This window comes from Lipotes vexillifer, unplaced genomic scaffold (genome assembly GCF_000442215.2).
Source record: "Lipotes vexillifer unplaced genomic scaffold, Lipotes_vexillifer_v1.1 scaffold521, whole genome shotgun sequence".
Taxonomy (NCBI): domain Eukaryota; kingdom Metazoa; phylum Chordata; class Mammalia; order Artiodactyla; family Lipotidae; genus Lipotes; species Lipotes vexillifer.
Window position 1 is genome coordinate 1,156,920 of NW_006778737.1, and position 23,543 is coordinate 1,180,462.

A 23,543-nucleotide genomic window follows, 5' to 3' on the forward strand; every position below is an offset into this window, starting at 1 on the left:
GCTGCTTCTTGCGGCCCATCCCCGTGAAGAGCGTCGCAAATGCCGATATGACAACCAGCGGCACAGTGATGGCAACAGCTCTGATGGGCCCAGCCCATTGGGAATACACTGGGAAATTTCAAAGGGAAGGCTTTTAGACTTAAGCAGTATAACAGGTTCAAAGAGAAACGATTTTTTTCCATTTTTAAACATAAGCCACATAACAGGTTCTAAGACTCCTTGACCACTTTTCTCTAGTACCGATTTGGTGATTATAAAAGTATTCATTTTAAAAGACTGCAGAAGACAATTCAGTAGTTAGAGTCTCTGCTGAGACAATAAATACCTTTGAGTGAGAATGTGCCTATAGGGAAATCTCCCCTCCCACCACTTTTCCTCTGAGGACAATTGACTATTTATTTAGTCCCAGCAACACACACAACACCCTGGCTTTGATCTTCTTTCTGGGCATCAACATTAGGGTGGAAGGAAAGTCAGATTTGATGGAACATCATTTAAGAGTGAGGAGCTCAAGTGTTTTCTTTTTCTAAACCATGAAGTACAGAAAGTATCGAATACCTTGGTCCACTCTGTAGTCCAGAGGCAGTATTTCCAACGAACAAACAAAATCTTACCTGGTTTTAAGGCATAATGCATCACTTTTCTTGTCATATTAGTGTCATCCACCAGCTGCAAAACAGAGGATGCTGTATTACTTTTTTAAGTGATAGCATCTCAACAGATTTCATTCATTCTTCCATCTGTGGGCAGTGGGGCGAGGGAGAGGAGAGCTGCTGCGGCCTGTGATCATTTTCAAGCTGAGATTAGATATTAATAGTCAGATTCATCTCTCTATATACCAACCAATACTAATATACATAGGATGGATAAACAACAAGGTCCTACTATATAGCACAGGGAACTACATTCAATATCCTGTGATAAACCGTAATGGAAAAGAATATGAAAAAGAATATAGGGACTTCCCTGGTGGTCCAGTGGTTAAGACTCCATCTTCCAAGGCAGGGGATGACGGTTCAGCCCCTGGTAGGGGAACTAAGATCCCACATGCCGCGGGGCAACTAAGCCCACAACTACTGAGCCTGCACACCTCAACTAGAGAGCCCGTGTGCCGCAACTACAGGGCCCACGCGCTTTGGAGCCTGTGCTCTGGAGCCCATGAGAGACGCTCACACGCCACAATGAAAGATCCCACGTGCCACAACTAAGACCCGACTCAGCCAATAAATGAATGAATGAATGAAAGAATGAATGAATGAATAAATAAGTAAATAAGAATATATAGGGAATCCCCTGGCGGTCCAGTGTCTGGGGCTCTGTGCTTCCACTGCAGGGGGCGTGGGTTCAATCCCTGGTCAGGGAACTGAGATCCCAAACGCCATGCAGTGTAGCCAAAAAAATTTTTTTAATTAAAAAAAAAAGAATATATATATGTACAACTGAGTCACTTTGCTGTACAACAAAAATTAACACAATATTGTAAATCAACTATACTTCAATAAAATTTTAAAAGAATAAAAATAATAGGGCTTTCTTGAGTTGTACATACCTCAATTATATAATCCCCAGGAGATACATTTTGAAGGAGGCAGCTGGTTGTCTCTGTATTTTGCTCCTGCAAAGAAACAAATAACACTTTAAAACTTTCTTCTTAGATAAAGGTCATCGGGACCCCTCTCTTCTGTCCTAGAACTGAAGGAGACTTGCCACCAGTTTCAATCATGTTTTCAGAAGATGTCAGTTGGAACAGAAAGCAACTGTGCTTATCTGCCAGGGTATCTGAACTTCATTTTGATAAAAGGCCCAGGAGAGCCTCGGACCCCTGTCATATTCTATGCTTGGCTGGTGGTGCCCTGAGCAGCAATTTTTTATTTGAAGACAAAAAAACCAATTAGGATACCTTTTACTTAATAAAAGGATGGGGAAAGAAACTACACTTCCAGGTTTGTGCATATTTTATTTGCTACAATTTTAACTTGAGCCGAAGGTCAGTGACAGAGGTGAGAGCCCGCAGGGAAACAGAACTCGACACACAGGAGCACATCTACTTCTGTCACTATGACCAAAAACCTCTCTTGGTGCTTTCATGGGGTAATCTAGCAGTCTTGTGAACTTCCACGAAGCATTCCCCACCCCCCACCCCCGACCACCTCTAGTTTAAGAACTTGGTTGCTGAATTTCCACTTCACCTTGGCCTCTGTGTAAAATCACTAGCCACTGACATGCTGGTGGCTTGGCTCCTAGATGTGTTTTTTTTCACTTACTAACTGTGAAGCCTTCAGCAGCAGTCCAGGTGGCCTCCCTGGGCCACAGGTTCCCCAGCTCTAGAGTGGGGATAACAGCAGCCTTTGTCCCATTGAGCTGTAAGGATTCGATGACCACAAAGCTGGCACACAGTGAGCACCTGATTCATGCTTAAAACATGGAAGAACAGGGACTTCCCTGATGGTGCAGCGGCTAAGACTCCATGCTCCCAGTGCAGGGGGCCCGGGTTCGATCCCTGGTCAGGGAACTAGATACTGCGTGCTAAAACTAAGACCTGGCGCAGCCAAATAAATAAATATTAAAAATTAAAATACAGAATAGACCACAACTACTTCATTGTTTCAGTTCCTTGGTAATACTTTACCTGCTACAGCTCCACTGGGACAGCTACGGTAGAGATAACTAGGGAGTGAGGGATGACTCAGGACGGCCCTGAGACGCACCCAGTGATAACATTCTGGAGTGTCTACCAACTGCTCAGAATCCACAAAGCCTAATGTTCACATTGGACCATCCAAATTTCAGGGCCACAGGGGTCATTTTAAAACACAGAGTATTCCTTTAGGCACAGCTAGCAGCTCACCTGTTTACAGGTCTTTCGCTTGAAGGGTCCTTCATGCTTGAGCTTATAATGAAGATAGAAGAAACGGAAGCCAAAGGCATGGGGTGCGTGGTCAAAGGACACCTGCATGTCTGAACCGTGCTGGGTGATGTTGAGGTTCCGAGGCTTCCAGACTGGGAGGAGGAAGGACCAGAGTGAGCATCCCGAGGCTGCCCCGACACCACTGGAGACTTGACAGACAAGGACAGCTATACTTACAGGGTTTACAGGCCAGGTTGTCTGGCTGCAATAGCAGGTCACAGGCTATTAAGAAAGATGCATATTTTTAGTTTTAGGACAGTTTGACATTTTCCTCATCCAACAATTCAAAACAATATAAATATACGGCACTGGGTATTGCTGGAAAGAATGTAAAATGCATCAACTGCATCAACTCAACAATGATTTTCAGTATAGCCCAGTTGTATCTTATGAAAATTTGAATTGTACAATATAAAAGTATTAATGCAGTTCACTTTATGCCACATAAATGGAAACAATATTAAAGTCAGCCAGATTTTAAAAGCTTCTTAAAGGCCACAGCCAAAGGCAGCGAGACCTATGTTCATGCTCCTGCCCCATGGGGGCTCTGTTTTAGCTGCAGACAGAAATAATGCCAGCCCCTGCCCCACTGTAGACTGTTTAGGCACAAGAGAACTTTAGAGTGATCCTGATAATTTATCTTGAGGTTATTTTAACCTTAGCTAGCACTCTAACTTTTGATGGAATCTTTTTGATGGAATCTAAAAATGACATCCAGGCATCTACTAAGTAGTAGCAACAGTACTGAAAACCAGGCAGCAGAGGCAGTAGCTTTGAAATAGGATTTAAATGCGATAAAAACACAAGAGAGGCACTACATGCCATGTTGCTAACCCAGGGAGAACCCTCTGGAAAATGATCTTACAATGCCAAGAAAATCAAAGGCAGCATCAAGGTCACAATGCACTGAAATGGTGATACATGCACCACCTGCCTCACCCCAAAATAGACATTGATTCCAATGAGGAAAATTAAATCTTAACGTAGGCGAGTTTTGATTTAAGCAAGCTTTCCATAAACACATTCTTTGAATCCTCTATCTGGTTGTTATGTGTAAGGCATCGAAAGATGCTGTAAAACGTACATGGTCTCTGCCCTATGGAATCTTATTTTAATTAAGAAAATGAAATCAACTGTTATGAAATGACTTTGCTGCATAGAAAACAACCACAGTTTAAAAAAAAAGAAAAGAAAAGAAGGAAACAACCAGAGTAAGAATTCTGCAAAGGGAAGCACGGATGTAGGCTGGCGTTGAGAACAAAAACATCACGGAGGGAGGAGGACGGCAAGCAGGCCACATAGGAGGGGGTGTCAGACTGGACAACCATCCAAGGCCTGGAAAGACAGACCAAGAAGGCAAGAGGGAAACACTGGGGTCCAGAATGCCTGGGCACCAAATTCATCAGCCATTCAGGCTGATGAAAGGCACACCACACTGTGTGCAGAACAGATGGAAAGGGAGAGCCAGACAGAGAAGGGAATCCAGCATGGTTGTCTTGAGAGTGTGTACTCCAGAGTCAGGCTCCTTGGGGTTCAAATCCCAGATCCCAACAGGCCCTTTAACCTCTCTAATGTGTGATTCCACATCTAATAAGTGGGGATGGTAAGATTAAATTCTTTGGAGGGTTGTTATGGAGGTAAACTGCATTAATATTTGGAAAATATTTAGAACAGAGCATTAATATTTGGAAAGCATTTATTTAACATAGATGTTAAATAAATAAACTTTCTAGAAGGAGGTAACCTCAGGGATACTGCTTAATTTTCTTAATCTAATCCTGAAAATGACAGGCAATCACTCACAGAGGCCACCCTCCTGATGACAGGTACACGATAGAATCATTTCATGCTCTACCCTTTACCTTGAAATCAACTTATATTTTGTATTCTGGTTTTTTTTTTTTTTTAATCAAAGTATTTTAATAAATGGCTGTCTTACAGCACCTTCAAAAAAATCAACCACCATGTCTACTCCAGAACAAGCAAGGAATGGGTGTCTCTGGTTAGATGCACACTGCCTGGGCCAAATCTTAATTCTAAAAATTGCTTTTCTGGATGCTTTTTCTCTTCCCCATGCTAGTTTCATACTAGTATTTCATGTGCTCTTGAACACATCTCTGTCAAAAAGTCATTAAAAGCAGGAGAAATGTCTCCCCACGGGAAACAGGCAGGGAAGACCATACTCACTGCGGGTTCTGAAGAAGAAAGGGTGATAATTGCTTTCATTTTTAATGGAAGGAAAAGGGACAATCTTTACAAAGTAATCTGTTTCAAATTTCATATTCAGGAAAGGTTGAGATTCCACTCCCTAAAAGGGAACAAAAATACATGTGATGTCACGGAGAAATCACCCACCCCTCCACCTACATGCGAGAGCTCCGGTCTGCCCTGACGGTCACGCAGACACAGTTCTAGGGCTGGGGGACATGTTGCGGGGGGGGCGGGGGGGAAGGAGGAAGTCCGGAAAGTTTCCTTTCTGGACCAAGTTTAGGTTTGGACCCCTAACTGAAAAGGAAGATGGGCACCGCTGTCTGTTCTTTGGCAATGAAGCTGTGGCACAAAATTGGTGGGGAGGAGCCTACATCCATTCCTGAGGGCTCAAAGCCACCTTCCAGGACTGCTGCTCCAGCGTGTAACCTGAGAGGTGTGTTTGTTTACCACCAAGAGGTGCTGGAGGGTTTCTGGGAGTGCAGAGCAGGATTGCCCACCTTGGCAGGTGGGGTGGACCCCACAGCCCCTCCTCCTCCAGTTTCACAGGCTTTCAATGGACCATTCAGCCCCCAGAACAATGGTGTGTCTTCAGGAGCACATTCCCTGCGTGTGACTTACAGCTCGTTTGAAGCTACTGTTGAGCTGCTTCGGGTCCTTTAGAATCAGTTGTTGGCACTGTCTTCCTTCTGACTTCAGCTCCTCCAGTATTACCCGAAATCCTTTTAGGAATTCAATGCCTAAGCAAAGCAGACTGCTTTTATTAAAAGTGGACCTAATTACTTCTGAACACACTTTCCTTCCTCCAAGATTACCATCCTCTCCACCTACACAACAGAGTTAAAGGAATTCTAACTCTAGCCGGAATATCTGAGTTTTCAGAAAGGAAAAATAAATACCCTGCATTCCTCTGGTACAGGCCAGGTGATTTTCTCTGTCCCACCATTACTAATTAATAAATCTCTCATCCAGCCAGCCAGTGCACAAACGCCCATTGCCTCTATGACATTAGGGTTCATATATTTAGACTCAAGTCACAACTGATCATAAAAGTCTCCAGTGGAATATATAATTTCTAGGTCAGTAAACAAGGTGTATTCAGCTGATGATCATTCCCAGGGCTGACCAGGGACTCCCCCCAAACCATTTTTCAAATACTTTCCGTTTTAGTCCTATATTTGCTTGCATGTTTCACTGAGCAACGGAGAAAATTCCCAACAAAGTGTGTGTCTGCACACAAGGGGTTCCTAGGCTTGAGATTAAGTAGCTTAGGAGAATGCCTATGTAAGTTACAAAGCGGTTCTTGCTCTAATCATGCCTGAAAGGCCGACACCCAAGAGCTGCCCAGTGTGTGCTCTTCATACAGCCCTCAGAGGCCCCGAGACGCCCACAGCGCCGCTGAAAGGCACCGGCCCAGCCTCCCGCCACCTGAGCTTCCCCTGCTGCACGTCCAACTAGCTGCTTTCAAAAGGATTAAGCTCTGATGGCCACGAGAGCCGGTACTGGGGCTTCGTATCCCATGGAGACTGGAGTGGTCCAACTGCAGCTGGAGCTCCCCGAAGCCGGCCTCAATTGGTGAGATATCGATTTCGCATTCTTTCGAAACACTAGACAAGGAGATATTTTCAACCCTTCCCCTCCCAGGGCAAGAATAATTACACAGGATGCAATTAACCAGGTGGGAAAATTATCAATGGCAAAGGCCAGGGAAATCTTTTTCTCTTTCGAATAGGTTCTCCAATCCTGTAATTATTTAATGAAGAGCACATATTTTATGGTGGGAAAGGCAAAGGAGCTACAATTAGAGCTTCGCCATTTAGGGGGTCAGAGGACAGAGTGTGCAAGTACGGACCCTGCCATGTTGTATTATTTCAAGTACAAAGCTTCCTGCGGGGCTGAGTGCTGGCTGATCCACAGTCCGAGACTCACACATGCTGACAAGATCTAAGGTTTTTGACCAGCAACTATTTAGTAGCTCTCACAGGAACTTGTCTTTTGAGATCCCCCCTTCCCCCCAAAGATTTCTGAACAAATCCTTATTATTTATACTAAGATTTAATTCATTCAATGTCCCCAGAACTGTTTAACGAAAGCCAGGTGATTAATATGATTATAAGACTGTACATCTCACAATTACATAAAAACTCATCCGCTGGGGTGGGAGTGGATGATTCTAGTTCTTATCTTTAAAAGACCTGCCTAGAAAACCACTATACCAAGCATGGGAGTGGAAGTAGAGGCAGTATATGTAAATCTTTTATCATAGTAACACCTGTATCGCAATACTGTTAACATCTTGTAGTTATATAATGTTTAGCAATTTTATACGGCAGTTTCCCATAAAGGAACTTACCTACTCCTCATCATTTAACTCATAAAATCCTCACAACCACAGGAGGAAGGTATTATTGTCCCCACTTTATAGATGAGGAAACCGAGGTATACAGACACTAAATGACTTGCCCAGGGTCACAGAGGGATTAAATGGCAGAGATGGGATCAAACCCAGAGTGCTCTTAACTCGTATGCCTTTTTGTCTCCCAAGGAGTCTCCTTGTTAGAACCTCATAGAAACCGATAGAACCTGTCCAGCCATTCCCACCCACAAACCATCATGCAGAAAAAGCACATCTTTCTGCCTTCACTGTTCCACATCTCCGTTTTCCTCACATCTCTTACTTTCATTCTAAAGAGGGAGCCTGCAATGTGTCAGGGCAACCCCTTAACCGTTTAGCTTTATGTTGAAATGACTACTTCTCTCTTATCCACAGAGGATATTTTTCTTTTTAAATGTTAAGGTAATGTTCTTTTTGGAAAACCCATTGGGTTCAGACCCAGCAGTATTTACATGGATTAGTAAGTCAGGCCCACAGGTCTGATCCATCCTCCCTGTCTCTGTACTGAATCTGGTTCCTCTGAGATTTATCTCATTCAGATTAAGAAATTCAGAATTTATTTTACTTTTCCCTTGGTCAGATTTTTTGTTTTGTTTTGTTTTTTTGCGATACGCGGGCCTCTCACTGCTGTGGCCTCTCCGCTTGTGGAGCACAGGCTTCGGATGCGCAGGCTCAGCGGCCATGGCTCACGGGCCCAGCCGCTCCGCAGCATGCGGGATCCTCCTGGACCGGGGCACAGACCCATGTCCCCTGCATCGGCAGGCAGACGCCTAACCACTGAGCCACCAGGGAAGCCCCAGATTTTTTTTTTTTTTTAATTCTAAGATTCGGTGGCAATGTCCAAGGAGCAGACCTGAGGACCAGGTTCTGATGATGATAAACACAGCCACTGTTTTTTAAGAGCTCTCTTTAGAAACGTACCATGTGTGTCTCTAATTATTTTTCTTTTTTCTTTCTTTTTTTTTTTTTTTTTTTTTCTTAACAGGTTTATTGAGGCACAGTTGGCATACAATTAATTTCATATTACAGAGAACAATTTCATACACTTTGACATATATGTACACCCATGAAACTGTCATCACAATCAAGATAATGAACTTATCTATCACCTCCCAAGTCTTCCTCATGCCTCTACAGAGTCCCTCCCACCCCTGTTCCCAGGCAATCACCAACCTGCTTTTTGCCACTAAAGCTTTGTTTGTATTTTATTGAATGTGTCATCACTCAGCATGCACTTTTTTGTCTTGCTGATTTCACTCAGAAAAATTACTTTGAAATTCATCCATGTTGTTAGGTATACCACTATTCCATTCCTTTTCATTACTGGGTAGTGTTCCACTGTATGAATGTTCCAGTTTGTGTACCGGTTCATGTGCTGATGCACATTCACATTGTTTCCAGTTTTGGACAATTAAAAACAAAGCTGCTATGAACGTTTGTGTACAAGTCTTTGTATGGACATATGCTTTCCTTTCTCCTGGATAAATAGTAGTCAAATGGCTGGATCATGTGGTAATGCATGTTTAACTGTTTAGGAAAATACAAAAACGTTTTCCAAAGTGGTTGTGCCATTTTACATTTCCACCCTCAATATTTGTTTTTGGTTTTTATTTTTTAACTTTTATTGGAGTATAGTTGATTTACAATGTTGTGTTAGTTTCTGCTGTAGAGCAAAGTGAATCAGTTATACATATATCCACTCTTTGTCTCTAAGTCTTACAACAAACCAAGAGGCAGTCATGTACACTTTACAGATGGGGAAGCTGGGGCTCAGCCAGATTTAAATGCTTCTTTTCAAAGGCAGATTCTGGGTTCAAACCCAGGCCCATTTGAACAAATGGGCCCTCCCCAGGTTCCATACTCAACCACTGCATCCTCTCCTGTGTGTCGTCAATTCATTAAAGAGGACAAGCAGATGGAGCCCTAACCTGGATCTGGCCAGATAATGTGGGTTTGCTCTTTTCTGTTGGTTTGTTTTAGTTTGCTTTTTTTCAGCCCACACAATTTAAATAAAAATTCAATTCCTTGCCAACATTTAAATATTGTTGATTTCATGGTTTCTCATGAAAACTGGGGTTTTCCTGAAAACACACACAATGTGCCAACGCTGGGCCCACACATCTCCTTGTGGCCACAGAGATCACTGATGCTGGATGCTGAAGCCATTATATCCTTGGATAGGTCACCTGTCCCCCCAACTCCTGCTGAGACACATAGGCCAAGGCCTCAGTGCCATTTATCACTCTCACACTATTATTTTACAAACCCACATCTCTCTCAGTAACAGCCAAGGGAACAAAAGACAAGTCATGGGCACAACAGGAAGCTGCACACATGTGCAGCAAGCGTATACAACCAAGTAGCAAGTGTGTCTGTGCCGAGGCACACCTAAGCTATGCTCATGTCAAGACCCACCTGGCCCCAGAGGCCACCACGCTTGGGACCCCTGCACTGGGCACCAGTCACCATGGTGGACTCCATTTTGACCACTTACCGAGGGCTCCTGGGGACCAAAGAATGGTGACTGCCACTTGATCGTGGCAAGCATACTGACTGATGGTGATGTTCTGGGCATCGGCGATCACGTGCTTCCCCACTGGATTCAAGTAAGTGGTGCAGTCTAGAGAGTTGGGAGAATGAGAACAGTTATATATATATATATTTTAACATCTTTATTGGGGTATAATTGCTTTACAATGGTGTGTTAGTTTCTGCTTTATAACAAAGTGAATCGGTTATACATATACATATGTCCCCATATCTCTTCCCTCTTGCGTCTCCCTCCCTCCCACCCTCCCTATTCCACCCCTCCAGGCGGTCACAAAGCACCGAGCTGATATCCCTGTGCTGTGGGGCTGCTTCCCACTAGCTATCTACCTTAAGTTTGGTAGTGTATATATGTCCATGCCTCTCTCTCGCTTTGTCACAGCTCACCCTTCCCCCTCCCCATATCCTCAAGTCCATTCTCCAGTAGGTGTCTTTATTCCTGTCTTACCCCTAGGTTCTTCATGACATTTTTTTTTTCTTAAATTCCATATATATGTGTTAGCATACGGTCTTTGTCTTTCTCTTTCTGACTTAACTTCACTCTGTATGACAGACTCTAGGTCTATCCACCTCATTACAAATAGCTCAATTTCGTTTCTTTTTATGGCTGAGTAATATTCCATTGTACATATGTGCCACATCTTCTTTATCCATTCATCCGATGATGGGCACTTAGGTTGTCTCCATCTCCGGGCTATCGTAAATAGAGCTGCAATGAACATTTTGGTACATGATTCTTTTTGAATTATGGTTTTCTCAGGGTATATGCCCAGTAGTGGGATTGCTGGGTCATATGGTAGGAGAACAGTTATATTTAAGCATTTATTTATTCTCTCCATGTTCATCTTCTCAAATTATGCAGGGCATGTTCAGAGTTAGCCAAATCTATTCTGTCTAAAGACATGTGCCTAGGGACTTCCCTGGTGGTGCAGTGGTTAAGAATCTGCCTGCCAATGCGGGGGACACGGGTTCGATCTCTGGTCCAGGAAAACCCCACAGGACACGGAGCACCTAAGCCCGTGCGACACAACTACTGAGTCCACGTGCCACAACTACTGAAGCCCGTGTGCCTAAAGCCCTTGCTCCGCAACAAGAGAAGCCACCGCAATGAGAAGCCCGCGCACCACGACAAAGAGCAGCCCCCGTTCGCCGCAACTAGAGAAAGCCCGCGCGCAGCAATGAAGACTCAACACAGCCAAAGATTAATTAATTAATTAATTTAAACTATATATATGCCTGAAATTATTTTAAAAAAAGACGTGTGCCTCAAAGCCCACAGATGACATCAAAGGTTGGCTGTTTGGAAAACTGTAAGATGCTGCAGTGGGGTTTATTTATAACACCACCCCCTCCCCTGAGTTAAATTCTGGGACAGTGGTAGGAGGATTATGTAAAGTCTGGAGTTTGTGTGTGTATCAGGCATTCACTTTTTACTACTATGACATTTTACCTAAATCAATAATAATTTACATCAGTTCAATCAGTTTTTAGCATTAAAGAGTGATCTGAAGCAAAACAATGGCTATGTAATATGGGGTTTGTTCATTTTCAGAAGAAACCTCGAGGGCGAGGTGACTGGGAAAAAGGAACTCATAGGAGGATGTGAATTCGTAGGGTAGTGATTCACAGCCAGACTGTTAAAGAATCCAATTAGGACCTGCCAAAGGGACTAACTGATTTCGTGATAAGCAAAGCACCTTCAATGTTAACTAGCCTGTCAAAGGTAAAACCTTTGTTCCCAAACACCACCTCATCAGAGACACCCACAACACCCCCCAAATCCAAACAGTCCCACGTTGCTCGAAAGACAGAAAACCACTGATTCTTTGATTTTGTCTGAGGACATGACTCACTGCCACCTGCCAATGCAGCAGCTGTGCCACCTGGTATTGCTAAGTACACTTTCAAAGTCTAAAAAGGATCCTAAAAAGCTGCCAGAAGCTTCCAGCCAGACCCAGTGGGGGGACCTCCCAGGATGGCTGCAGGCTGTTCCAGCCACTTGTGCATGGAGAATCACAGACACTAACTTGTAATTCTTACGCTGCTTTATCTTGATTTCTTTTCAGTAATTAAACTTGAAAACTTTCTTTAGTATATGATGCAAAAGGCCTTCCATCAGATTCCAAAACTACTCATTACGCCTCTGAAGTCAGGGTGTTTTGGGGGTGAAGCATTCAGAGGCATTTTCTAAGAAGCCTAGTGAGTCTGCTGCATGCCTGTCCCCCTGCTCCCCGTAAACTACACCACACATTTCCCATTTTTATGACTAAAAATATTCACTAGATATTTGAAAATCACAACAGAATATTAAAAAGATGGAAAAGTCATCCATAACCTCCCACCACACAGAAGTAACTGCTAACATCTAACGGATATGCTTGCAAGCCTTTTGACATGCACACAATATCCCTTCTTTTTAAATTTCTTATTAGAGGACAACACACATGCACTAAAATGCACCCGCCTCCTCTCTGAAACTCCACCTTCACTCTGCTTTGTGTCCCGCTTTTTTGCCTAACTCCTACAGAAGGCATACTCCCTTCTCTAAACTCCACCTTCTCCAAAAACAGCCACCTCGACATTTCAGTATTTCTTCTTTTGAAAAGATGTTAATAATTAATAAAGCCAAATTCTGCTTCTGATGACAATTCACCCTCAAAGCGTTCAACATGTGTTCACTGGGTACAGAAGAGAACTTCAGAATAGGAAAAAAATGTTGAAACATCTGTTTTAATACCCACATTGAACAAACAAGGAAACTGCAGCTAGAGTGATCGGCTGGGTGGCTTGCAATGCCACCAGTGACCAGCCCAGAAAGCCAACTCGGATAGCTCACACAGGGTTCTTGCTATTCTATCCCCAGCACAAAGCATATGACTAAAAAATAAGTTCTGAATCAGAACTATTCAGCCTGCAAAAATCCTAGCTGAGACCAGCTTCCCAGTATAAAAAAAAGACAAGATCCCCCCATACGAGTAAAGTACAAACATTTTCATTTATTGAGGTCTATAATGAAAGAAACCTTTGACTCAAACAGCTTTAGGAAAAGATGCACGAACAAGAGTAAATCATGATTTTTTTTTCCCTTTGTTCATTCCTAATGCCAAAATCAGCACTCTCTGGGTTTCTGTAAATACAATTATACAAATATAAAGTCTACAAATTAAGACAATGTATTACAACCTACTCAGGCATCACCCCACTCAGAGCATGACGAAGAAACAAGAAATGCAACGTGAAAGGAGGCAAGGAGATCTGTAAAAGCTGATTTTGACGTAAAGGCAAGACATTTTCTTTCTTTGTAATGTTAAATAGCAAAGGAATAGAAAAGTAAGATATTTGTAGTTTAATACTTTTGTTGAAAACTTGGTGATTGGTTCTTAGCTATTTCAAACAAACTAGTAACCAGTCAACAGAGCAATAACAGGAACTTCCTTGTGGGAGAAAGAAATTATCTTTTTCAATGGAAAACAATGACTAAGTTTTTTGCACAGCCTGGATCCAATTATTAGCAACTCTAACGTTTTGGATTCCGATTACAAAAAAATTATGCCCAAATGACATTTGGCCAAAATGCAACCTAGCTTCAGATGTCTCAGGAGTCGAGTTGTGAATTAAATTCTAACTAAATGCTGAAGACTTAGAAAGAAAATAATGACCAAGAGACAGGCATTGGCACGTGGGCCAAATATCTAGTCCCATGAAGAAAACAATAAGGTACTTTTAAGTTTTATAGGTAAGGATCCTCTTTCACAAAACCCCATATTAAATTAGAGATGCAAATACTTGTTTGCAGCTGACCGGAAAATTCTGAACTCTTGAATGTAATACAAGATCTACCAGGACCAAGAACATATATTAGAAATTAACTTTCTAACCTAAAGAAAGATCCCTTACACATGTCTTTACTTAGCTGAATTAAGTCTCATGGACTTGCAAGTCCTTCATTAGCATCATAGCATTTACCCAGAACATGTACACATCATGAACGTGAAATGTCTGAGTTTCCCATGTAAGCTCTCATCAGTTAAAGTACCCACGTCAGCAACTGTGGGCATGAACTTGACATCCATATTTGCCTCTTAAAATTGTTAGATTGCATACATGACCTCAAAAACCCTGCTTTAGCAGTGATTATTCCAGAGGCCGCAATGTGACCTACAGCCCTTACTCATAACTCTCCAAGAGATGAATCAAATGTCAAGTCACTAAATATGAATCAAGCTCCTTCTTGTCAACATTTTTACTTATAATTTATGGCTCATAAGGCTAAAATGCTCATAATTCTATATAATTACCTCCTAGGGCACAAAAGCAGATGCTAAGGGGGGGGGCTCTACATGCTTAATCAGAAAAAGCACGCCCACCTGCCCTTAGAAAACAATTCAGCCAGAAAAAGTCACACTTCCTTGAGAGAAAGGGCCAGAAAGGTACTTGGATTCTAATCCCAGTTGGAATGACTTCTAATATTAATAGATATCAATTACTGAATGCACACGGAAGGCTAGATCCTGAGATGAGCAGTTATAAACACTACCTCATTTAAGTGTCAAAATGACGCTGAGGAAGAAATTAATCTTTATTTCACATGATGAGAAAACTGAGGCTTGCCGAAGTGGAGTCACCTGCCATAGTTCACAGCTGATAGGTGAGGAACAAGGTGAGAACCCAGGCCTAAATCAAAGATGGCTAGTTGGAGACCCCTGTGCCAATCTGAGACCGATTCACTCGGCCCACTCGGTGTTCGTGAAAGATTTTAAATAAATGCTGGTATTTTTTAAAAATGTTAAATGTCCATACTGAAAAAAAAAGCAAATTTCCCACTCTTCTTGGAAATCCCATGCGGCTGTGCTCAGGGGACATCCCTCAAGACCACACCAATCTGGAATGGAGGAGCCAGTGCTCCTCTAAGACCAGACGCAGGCGACCCAGTTTGCCACAGTCCCTACCACTCCTGCACCTGGTACCTGCGCTCACTGTTCCCCTGCTGGGCCCTACAGGCATCTGTGTTTTTCTTAAGGATATGGCTATGTCCTGAGGAAATCAGGGGAGATCACACACAGCTTCTCTCAACACTCCAGAGGACAACTGACCCATTCAAGCTCCGAAATACTTGGGGTTGCTTAACTGAGATTGAGGTGCTTTAGCTCTGTTGACAAACCTGAGCAGGTTCAGAAAAGCCCTCAACTCCAGGACCTGCAGTGTCCCTGATTAAGCACGACTGTGGAAGCTTTAGATCACTGAAAGGGCTCCATTCTTCGGCGGTCAAGCCGTTCACTTACTGTCATATCTGAAGGTGATGTTATGCAGCCCGCTGTTTCTGCTGGCCGGCCCCACTCCCTGTGGGAAAACAGGAGAACATGAGAAGGACTGAAGCCAATTTGCTTTTCCATCACAAATTCCCCACGGAGTCAAAACGCACACATGATCGCAGAGACCCAGGGTCACGCCAGTCACCAAGCAACATCCATGCTCTCCGTGTCCCCCTCCGTCCCCCCACCCAGCTCCCTCTAGCCTAGGAGATTCTTAACTGCCAGGCCACAGGGATCAGGAGTACTCATGTCCCCTGAAACAACAGCAGCAGAGGCTGCTCTGCATTTGGGGGTTAAATAATAATTCATTAACAGTAAAACTGGGAGAGAGTGACCGTGAGCTGCCAGCTGGAACCCTTCCAGTTGGATCCACTTTGAGCACTGATTGGTTATAAAATTTGCCTACCAGACACTCTCGTCCAAAAGCCCTATTAAGCCATAACAGATAGGCAATTCCTCAAGCCTAAGGAAACAGGTTTTTCATTCCAAGACCGGGAATGAGTGTGGGAATAAGCTGTTACTTTCAATGAGAAAATTCTTCACTGCCTCCATACCTGTGCTTAGAGCATAGAAGGTGGATCATAGAAGACTTTGAGAGGTCTAACTCTAACTCGTAGCGGTGTGGCTTTTAGCCACCTGTACTCTTAATAGCAGGGATAACAACTCTGCCAGACCTCCCATTTTAATTACAGCATCCACAGAGGGAGCCCCGGAATCCTCCTGTTGGCCGCACCTTGTCCTGACCCACCACTTATCCATCATGGGAAAGAGCAGCTAAAGATCTCCTGACACGGGTTTAACTGTTTCTGTGATAATCTGCAAATGTGCCATTCAGCATTAATTGCAGAATTCTCCCCCAGAATGTTAATTCTTAAATGCTAAATGATGGGAAAATATTCTAACCACACAGCTAAAGTTTCCACCCAACAAGGGGGATGTTAGGGAAAACCACATGCTGGCAGTCTGGTATTTAATGGGCAATTGTTACACTAAGACACAATGTGCAGAACACTTCTGATGGAGCCCAGGGTCTCAGGTCACAACCCCAGCACATCCATATGCTAGCAGCATGTTCACGTTGCTTATCCTAAAGCCAGGCATACCCGCTGAAACTGTATCCCTGGGCTCAGATAAACATGGACCTTGGGAAAGCACAGCTGTGCAGAAAAGGATGGACACACATCATTCTAATTAAAGTGAGGAATAAGCAGTAACAGAAAATCTAAATCAACATGCGGCACTAGCCCCACGGTCTACTGGGGTTCCGTTCCCCTTCTTCCTGATTCACCTTCCTTCTCCAGCTTTCCTCCTTCCATCCTCCCTTCCACACATACACAAGGTTCCAGAATTCCTCACCTGAACGGAAACACTTTGGAAAGTGTTATTACCTTATTAAAACCCTAAATGCCTCCCACAACTGCTTAGGGACGGGGCCACAGTCTGTGTGACTGGAGGATGCCCAACTTACAGATAGCCATGACCAGAGCAACACGACCAGCTGGGGACCAGGAAAGAGACGATGCAAAACCCGCACAATCCCTCAGTAATGCCCAAGGGCTGTGCCCCAAGCCACACCCTTCTCCTCCCATACAAACCCCCAGGATATAAATTCACTCACCATCTATTATGAGCCAGACATTATCCTAGGTACAGTGGTGAACACAACAGCCACTATCCCTGCCCTCAGGAGCAAAGTGGCTCATTCTTTCAAAGAACAGTAACTGGGTATGTGGATCACACGCAGGGCATACATACAAATCTCAAATCACACCCTGAGCGTCCAAGAACTCTCAGTGTAGATGGCATACAAGGTCTCTGCAGCTAGGGTGAAAGGGCCAGCCATAAATAAGCATACAGTGTATGAAATGCCACATGCAGCGCCTCAGTAAGGATGAACCCAGGGTAAGAACACCAAGTACTAGAAGCTGAAGAGAGGGAAGGATAACTGGGCTAGAATGGAGAGGAAAGGGGAGGCTCAGGGGAGGGAAACAAAAATGTAATCCAGGGGCCAAGGTAAGTACCTTAATCCTTCATCCTCTAGCTGGGACCAAGGGCAAACCGCTTCACTCCACTGGCTGTGAATCTCCTCAACTGTTTTTATTCAAAGACAATTTGCATGACTTTCCTCTGAGAAGGGAGTTTGAGGAAGACCACGTGAAGCCATGCAGAGGCAGCACTTTTCAAAAAGGAAATGCACTCCATTTAATAGCATGCTCCAAGGCGCGTAGGACTCTGGTGACCAATCACCTCGCTTGTAGGACTTTGTCAGCTTTTCATTTTGCTCTTGTTCACCCTGTATTTCTACTGCAACATGTTTTTAACAGATATTCATTGGGCACTTGCCATGAATGCATTGTGGAAAGGAGCCCAAGACAGTGAGATGTGCTATATCCTGTATACAAGAACCTAAATCACTCCAAATAAGGTCTCTGTGATGTATGTGGAGCTGCTCAGAAGCGGGCCCAGTGAGCTGGCCTCAAAGGACAGTGAGGCTTGCCTATGGCAACCATTCACTACCGACTGAGCATTCCACCTTCATCCAAGCCCCAAAGAGCACTCCGCCATGAACCAGACCCGGGTCCTGACCTCAGGGAGCTCTGGTCACCAAGGTGATGCGCAAATCTGCCCTCATTCATCCGCTCTAAGCCCACCGCTGGCTCCCTGTACCTCCTAGACCATTCCTGACGTGGCCCCTGCCTACCTTCTCAATCACTCTCCTTCCTACCTTCCACCCCCGCCTGGGCCTGCATGACTGCTCAGCACATGTTCCGGAGACCTTCATATTCCCAGAATGCCCTTCCCATCACCCGGGGCCTGCTCCTCCGAGGGCTTCTCACCTTAGCCTAGCCTCTCTCACACTCTGTTCCTGACACATTAGTCTGCCTGCACACTCACTTGCTGGGAGCACAGGGACCCACCCCCACGATTTGACTGGCATATGACACTCCTGTGAATGTAGATGCAAAATGGTAATACTAATTCCACAGAAAATCAGAGACCACAAGACTCTGTGACCATCCAAGGCTGATCCTGGAGCTTGGAAGCAAGAGGCACCATTGCAGGCACCAGCTTCTGTGTGTACTGTAAGGACTTTTCACTCTTGGAAGTCGTCAAGTGCACAGCTTCTCAGCACATGCCTCAGACAGATGCTCCACGAGGCTGTCCTCAGTTCACACCTAAATAATGCTTCAGCTGCTCCAGAGCCCTCAGAAACCACCTGAGAAATGTATGTCCAGTATGTGAGCCAGTATGTCCAGGCTGGCTCACGGAACACTGGTTTTCTTTACACTTGGTGTTAGACAGAATAACAACCACCCGCCCCCCCCCCCCCCCCCCCCGCCCACAAATCAGTTCCCGGGCCGCCCCACCCAGGCCCAACCCTCCGTCCCAGAGCCACGCCGTTTGCTTTCACCTTAAGGAGGATTCAGGCGGGTCACACCCCTGCTCTCCCAACCCGGGCGCGCTCCCCGAACCCCGCCCACGGGCTCGCCGCCCACGCCTGTTCGAGCCGCCCCCCCCCCCCCCCCGCAACATGTCCACATAATCCCCAGAACCCATGAATATGTTACTTTACATAACAAAGGGGCTATGAGATTAAGTTTCAGGATCTTGAGATGGGGAGAGTATTCTGAATTATCCAGGTGGGCCTAATATAATCACAAGGGTCCTTAGAAGAAGGAGAGAAAGGAAGGTCAGAGTCAGAGAAGGAGATGTGACAATGGAAACAGAAGGCAGAGCGACAGAGACAATGATTTAAAGATGCTATGCTACGGGTTTTGAAGATGGAGGAGCAACGCGGCCGGCCTCTAGATGCGGGAAAGGGCAAGGAATGGATTCTCCCCCAGAGCCTCCAGATGGAGCCAGACCTGCCAACACCTTGATTTTAACCCCATAAGATTCACGTTGGAATTCTGATGTCAAGAACTGTAAGATAATAAATTTGTGGTGTTTTAAGCCACTAAGTTGGTGGTAATTTTTTATTACAGCAGCAATTGAAAGCAAATTACTTACATAATTTCAGTTGCCACATGGATGAACGTCTCTCTCTCTCTCTCACACACACACACGCACACACGTGCACACGTGTGTGGTTTGTACGGTCGTTCTCCCCTCCCAGACCGAGGGCAGCCTGATCACTTGTCACTGCACTCTTCCACCCCACTCCCCGCTTCAGGCATACACGGAACACTGAACCATGACAGCTGCTGCTTGAGATTTTGCCGTCCTAGACAGAGGTTTCTGTGGGCTACTCTGGGGCTTATCTGGAGTAAAACAGCGGTTAACAGAATGGGCTTTGGAGTTGCCAAAGGTGTGTTCAAATCGTCCACTTTCCAGCTGTGTGACCTTAGGCAAGCTTCTCAACCTTTCTGAGCCTCATTCACCAGAGCTATAAAGTGTTTGAATCAAGCTTCCTGGGAAGGATTGGTGTGGGGACCATGTGAGATGATTGACATATATCAAGTGCTCTGCACATTTCCTGGCACATATTGAAACGGTTATTTCATAGGCAGTAATGGTTATGTTATGATTCCTGCCCTAATAAACATGGCGAGAGTTGTGCTACAAGGGGACACATGAGATAGGCAGGGTGACGCTCACATGAAGTGGCATCTCCAGGTATGATCTGTCTCCAGCATCCAGACTTTGGGGGTACCGTGGGAGAAGAGGCAGCCGTGCAGGTCAGGACAAGGTGGCAGAAGGCACCAACCACCAGACTAAGGACTGTGTTCTGCTGTTGGTCTTGGTGGGAACTGGGCAACCCAGGGACTCCATCTCTGCAAAGCACTCAGGTTGAACCAGATGGGGAGAAACTCAAGGCAAAGTGACCATGGCATTCCCCACAGTCCAGGGCCTAGCACATAGTCAGCCCTCGATATATATCAGTTTTCTGTCAGAATGAATACATGCATAATTAAGCCAGGTAATATATCCAGAGAACCCAGGAGGGCCTAGCTTGGTGTGACAAGGTGACTTATGGGCTTACAATCAGGTCCCACCATAAGGGAACACAGAGAGGGCAACTCACAAAGCTGGTCAACAGCTTCAGAAGCTGTTTCTTCAGGAAATAATTCCAAGCTTTTACCTACTACACCCGATTTGATATTTAATGAGCTGACAATTAAGAATACTTGCTTATTGCCTGTTACTTAAAAAATGCCAGTGCTGTAGCCTCAGGGTGTCACATTCTTGGTTAATTAACCACCCCCATTTGGTGCACTAACGGCAGCTTTTAATTTGTTCCAATGCGAGCTAAGAAGCAAGCCCCAGGTGCCTGGAGCTCAGCTGTGAACACTCTATGTTAAGCAAGGAAGGAAGCAGCAAATGGGGACAGAAGAGAGAAAACATCTTTTACTCTGGAATGGGGAAGGGGAGGATAACCCCTAAGTGCTCTAAAGAAATAAAATTCAAAAGGCAAAAACCCACACCATGCTCCACCCATATGGCAAAAAAGCAAAGGCCTGGACACAAAGACAGCCACAGAGCGGGAATCCCACACAGAGCTGCCAGCATCACCATGAGGGGCGTCAGATGGCCAATTTCCTGAGGGACCCTGGGGGATTCTGGGCCATTTGAAGATACCAACTTGCCAGAGCAACATTTTCAATCCAGCTCCAAAACAGCTTAGCTGCCATTTAGGAAAAGTGCATTTTGAAAAGGACTGTGCTAATTATAGTGCCCCCTTTCCATGGAAGGTAAGCCAAACAGTAAGGCCTACACAAGACTGCTTTCAAATCAATTAAGGAACTTTCAGAAAGCTAGTAAAGTTTTAGTGAATTGAGATTGGGTGAGAATTTAAATAAGAGCATTTGTCAGAAAGAACTGACAGGATGGTTTGTTTTTAAAGGCACACCGACCAAGTAACTGCTTCAAACTGTGGGCAACTCAAACATCCTCTTTTCCATAACATTGCCTCCGTCTTCGAGTTTCCAGTGTGTTAACGAGACTAAAAAGCAGACAGTTCTGTGAGGCTTGAAATGCACAAGGGGACTGATGTTTTTGCCTATGACCAGTGGACATCATGAGGGCTAGAGGCAGGACATGGGGTCCATTTACTTCGTGCAGGTTCAGATGGTTTCAGAAATGAAGGCAGATCCCACTTACTTCAGTTCAAACCTTTAGCTTAAAAAAAAAAAAAAAAGCAAAGACAGAGAAGCCCCAGGTGATGCAAGCCGAGGAGAATGCTGGCAAACCCAAAACACAAGGAAAATAAATCACCAAGCCAGCTTGGGCCCGGATCTATCTACTCAAGATATTCACTCCACATTCCCGGGAAATGTTCTCTCTCACTCTCCATCTAGAAGCAACCAACTTCAGACATGTAGGGTGCCAGCCAGCTGTCCGCTTTGGGGAGGTGAGGTCTTGGATGTCTAGCGGGGAACACACAAGCTCTTGAGGAGTGCCAGTGGGTTCCCACCAGCAATTACCACGTCGGCCCAAAAAGACCTGGAGATCTTAAGTTAATTAGAGAGATTTGCTCGAGGAGGTAGGAAATCACTACTCCAAAGCATCGCCTGTGCACCAGACCAAAGCCATAATCATGATTCATCTCTGACATGCTACTAATCATCACACACATGTTCCTAATTTCACGCTCTCCAAAGGAAAGCTGAAGGGACAATTGTTTCTGACCTCTAACATGGAGCCAACCTATGCCAAGTTACCATGTGTCCTGCTTATCAAACTGAATGCTCTAGTTTTCATCTAAGCATCTTCTCACTATTTCACCCTCCTCCACAGCACCCCCCCGCCCAAGGAAATCCATTAACTAAAGACAAAGATGTGGTAGGGCATTTATATGAGTTGTTTCTCAGATAGTAATTTTTCTTTTCTTTTTTTAAAATTGAGATACCACTGACATATAACACTGTGTAAGTTTAAAGTGTACAACGTGTTGATTTGATACATTTATGTACTGCAATATGATAGCAACTTTTCTACATGGCGGTGGCCTAAATGGAATTTAATACATTTTAATACATCCTTCCCTGCTGCAGATTTTATAATTTTCTTATTGCCTTGCCACTGGAACATGCATATGCAGTTAAAGCCCAGATATCAAAACACACACACACACACACACACACACACACACACGCCAACTTTTTTCCTGTGTTTAAAAACAAAACAAAGCTCTGTAGCCACCTTGGTTTTCACAAAGCAGAAGCCCAAGTACTTTTTCCAATGAGTCTGTTAAGGATCTGGGCTGTGTGTTCTCTCATGGCTGATACTCGCAAACAGACAGGATTGTTCCATTTTTCCAATTCTCAAAATGTTAAAAGCAAGCTATAAAACATGCCTCTGGACGGAGAGCCAGACCTTTCCCCTCTGCTGCACACACCACTCCCATCCACACAAATGAGAACCTCATGTTAAAGAACTGGCATCTTTAAGGTAACAGTCAACCCATCTACAGTTTCAAAAGCACACACAGACAACTCACAGACACAGATTAACTGGTCTTCTGTAAATACCGGATATGAAGAGGAAGCAACCAACCAACCACCCGAGAACAGACCCAGCAAATCAGCTACCGGCTCCCTCTCACGTAGCAGTGAAAGGTAGTTACGAAGACTTTGCTCCAGAAGCCCGAGAAAGTATCTTCCTGTGAGGGCAAAATAGTGATTAGACAGTAGAGGAAAACTTAGAGCTATAAACATGATTGTTATGCCTAAACTCAGAGGAAATGTTTAGATCAAAACAAAACTACTAATAAAAAGCCCTAGGACCACACAGACAGTGTGCACTGAATTGTGCTGACTTCAAATACTGCTTCCGAGGCCCCGGGATGGAGTCTCCAAATACTGTATCACATCTGGAATTCTGCTTTTACAGCACAAATGCCTGCAGAAATGGGGGATTGTGATGTTGCCATGGAGACCTAGCCTCCACCAGCTAGGCAGATCCCCAGCATGCCCCACACATGTGCTTCCTTCAAGGTGGATTTCACATCTCTGGAAATTATGGAAGGCTGCCCTTTCAGGTTTTAATGCTAATTGAAACATCACAGGCTGCACTATAAAGCAAGGCGACCCCTTCTGTCAGCCTATTATTTCTGTCCACACGGTGGTCTTGGACAGAAAAACCTCCTTAAAATAACAGAGGGAAGCAGCAAGTCAACATTAGACCCCTTTTCATAAGTTACTTAAACTCTCCTGTCTCTGGCTGCAAAAAT

General features: G+C 44.5%; 1 protein-coding gene across 1 annotated transcript in view; it reads right to left on the reverse strand.

The window, feature by feature from the left end:
- Positions 1-23,543, reverse strand: part of IL17RD (interleukin 17 receptor D) — a 61,735-nt gene that overhangs the window by 5,708 nt on the left and 32,484 nt on the right. Inside the window, exons 2-10 of the mRNA XM_007451763.1 lie at positions 15,341-15,398; positions 10,006-10,131; positions 5,738-5,856; positions 5,096-5,216; positions 3,086-3,130; positions 2,849-3,000; positions 1,550-1,615; positions 615-669; positions 25-108 (exon numbers count right to left, since the gene is read on the reverse strand). Of these exons, the coding sequence (XP_007451825.1) occupies positions 25-108; positions 615-669; positions 1,550-1,615; positions 2,849-3,000; positions 3,086-3,130; positions 5,096-5,216; positions 5,738-5,856; positions 10,006-10,131; positions 15,341-15,398 (826 nt within the window). The remainder of the gene's footprint in view (positions 1-24; positions 109-614; positions 670-1,549; positions 1,616-2,848; positions 3,001-3,085; positions 3,131-5,095; positions 5,217-5,737; positions 5,857-10,005; positions 10,132-15,340; positions 15,399-23,543) is intronic.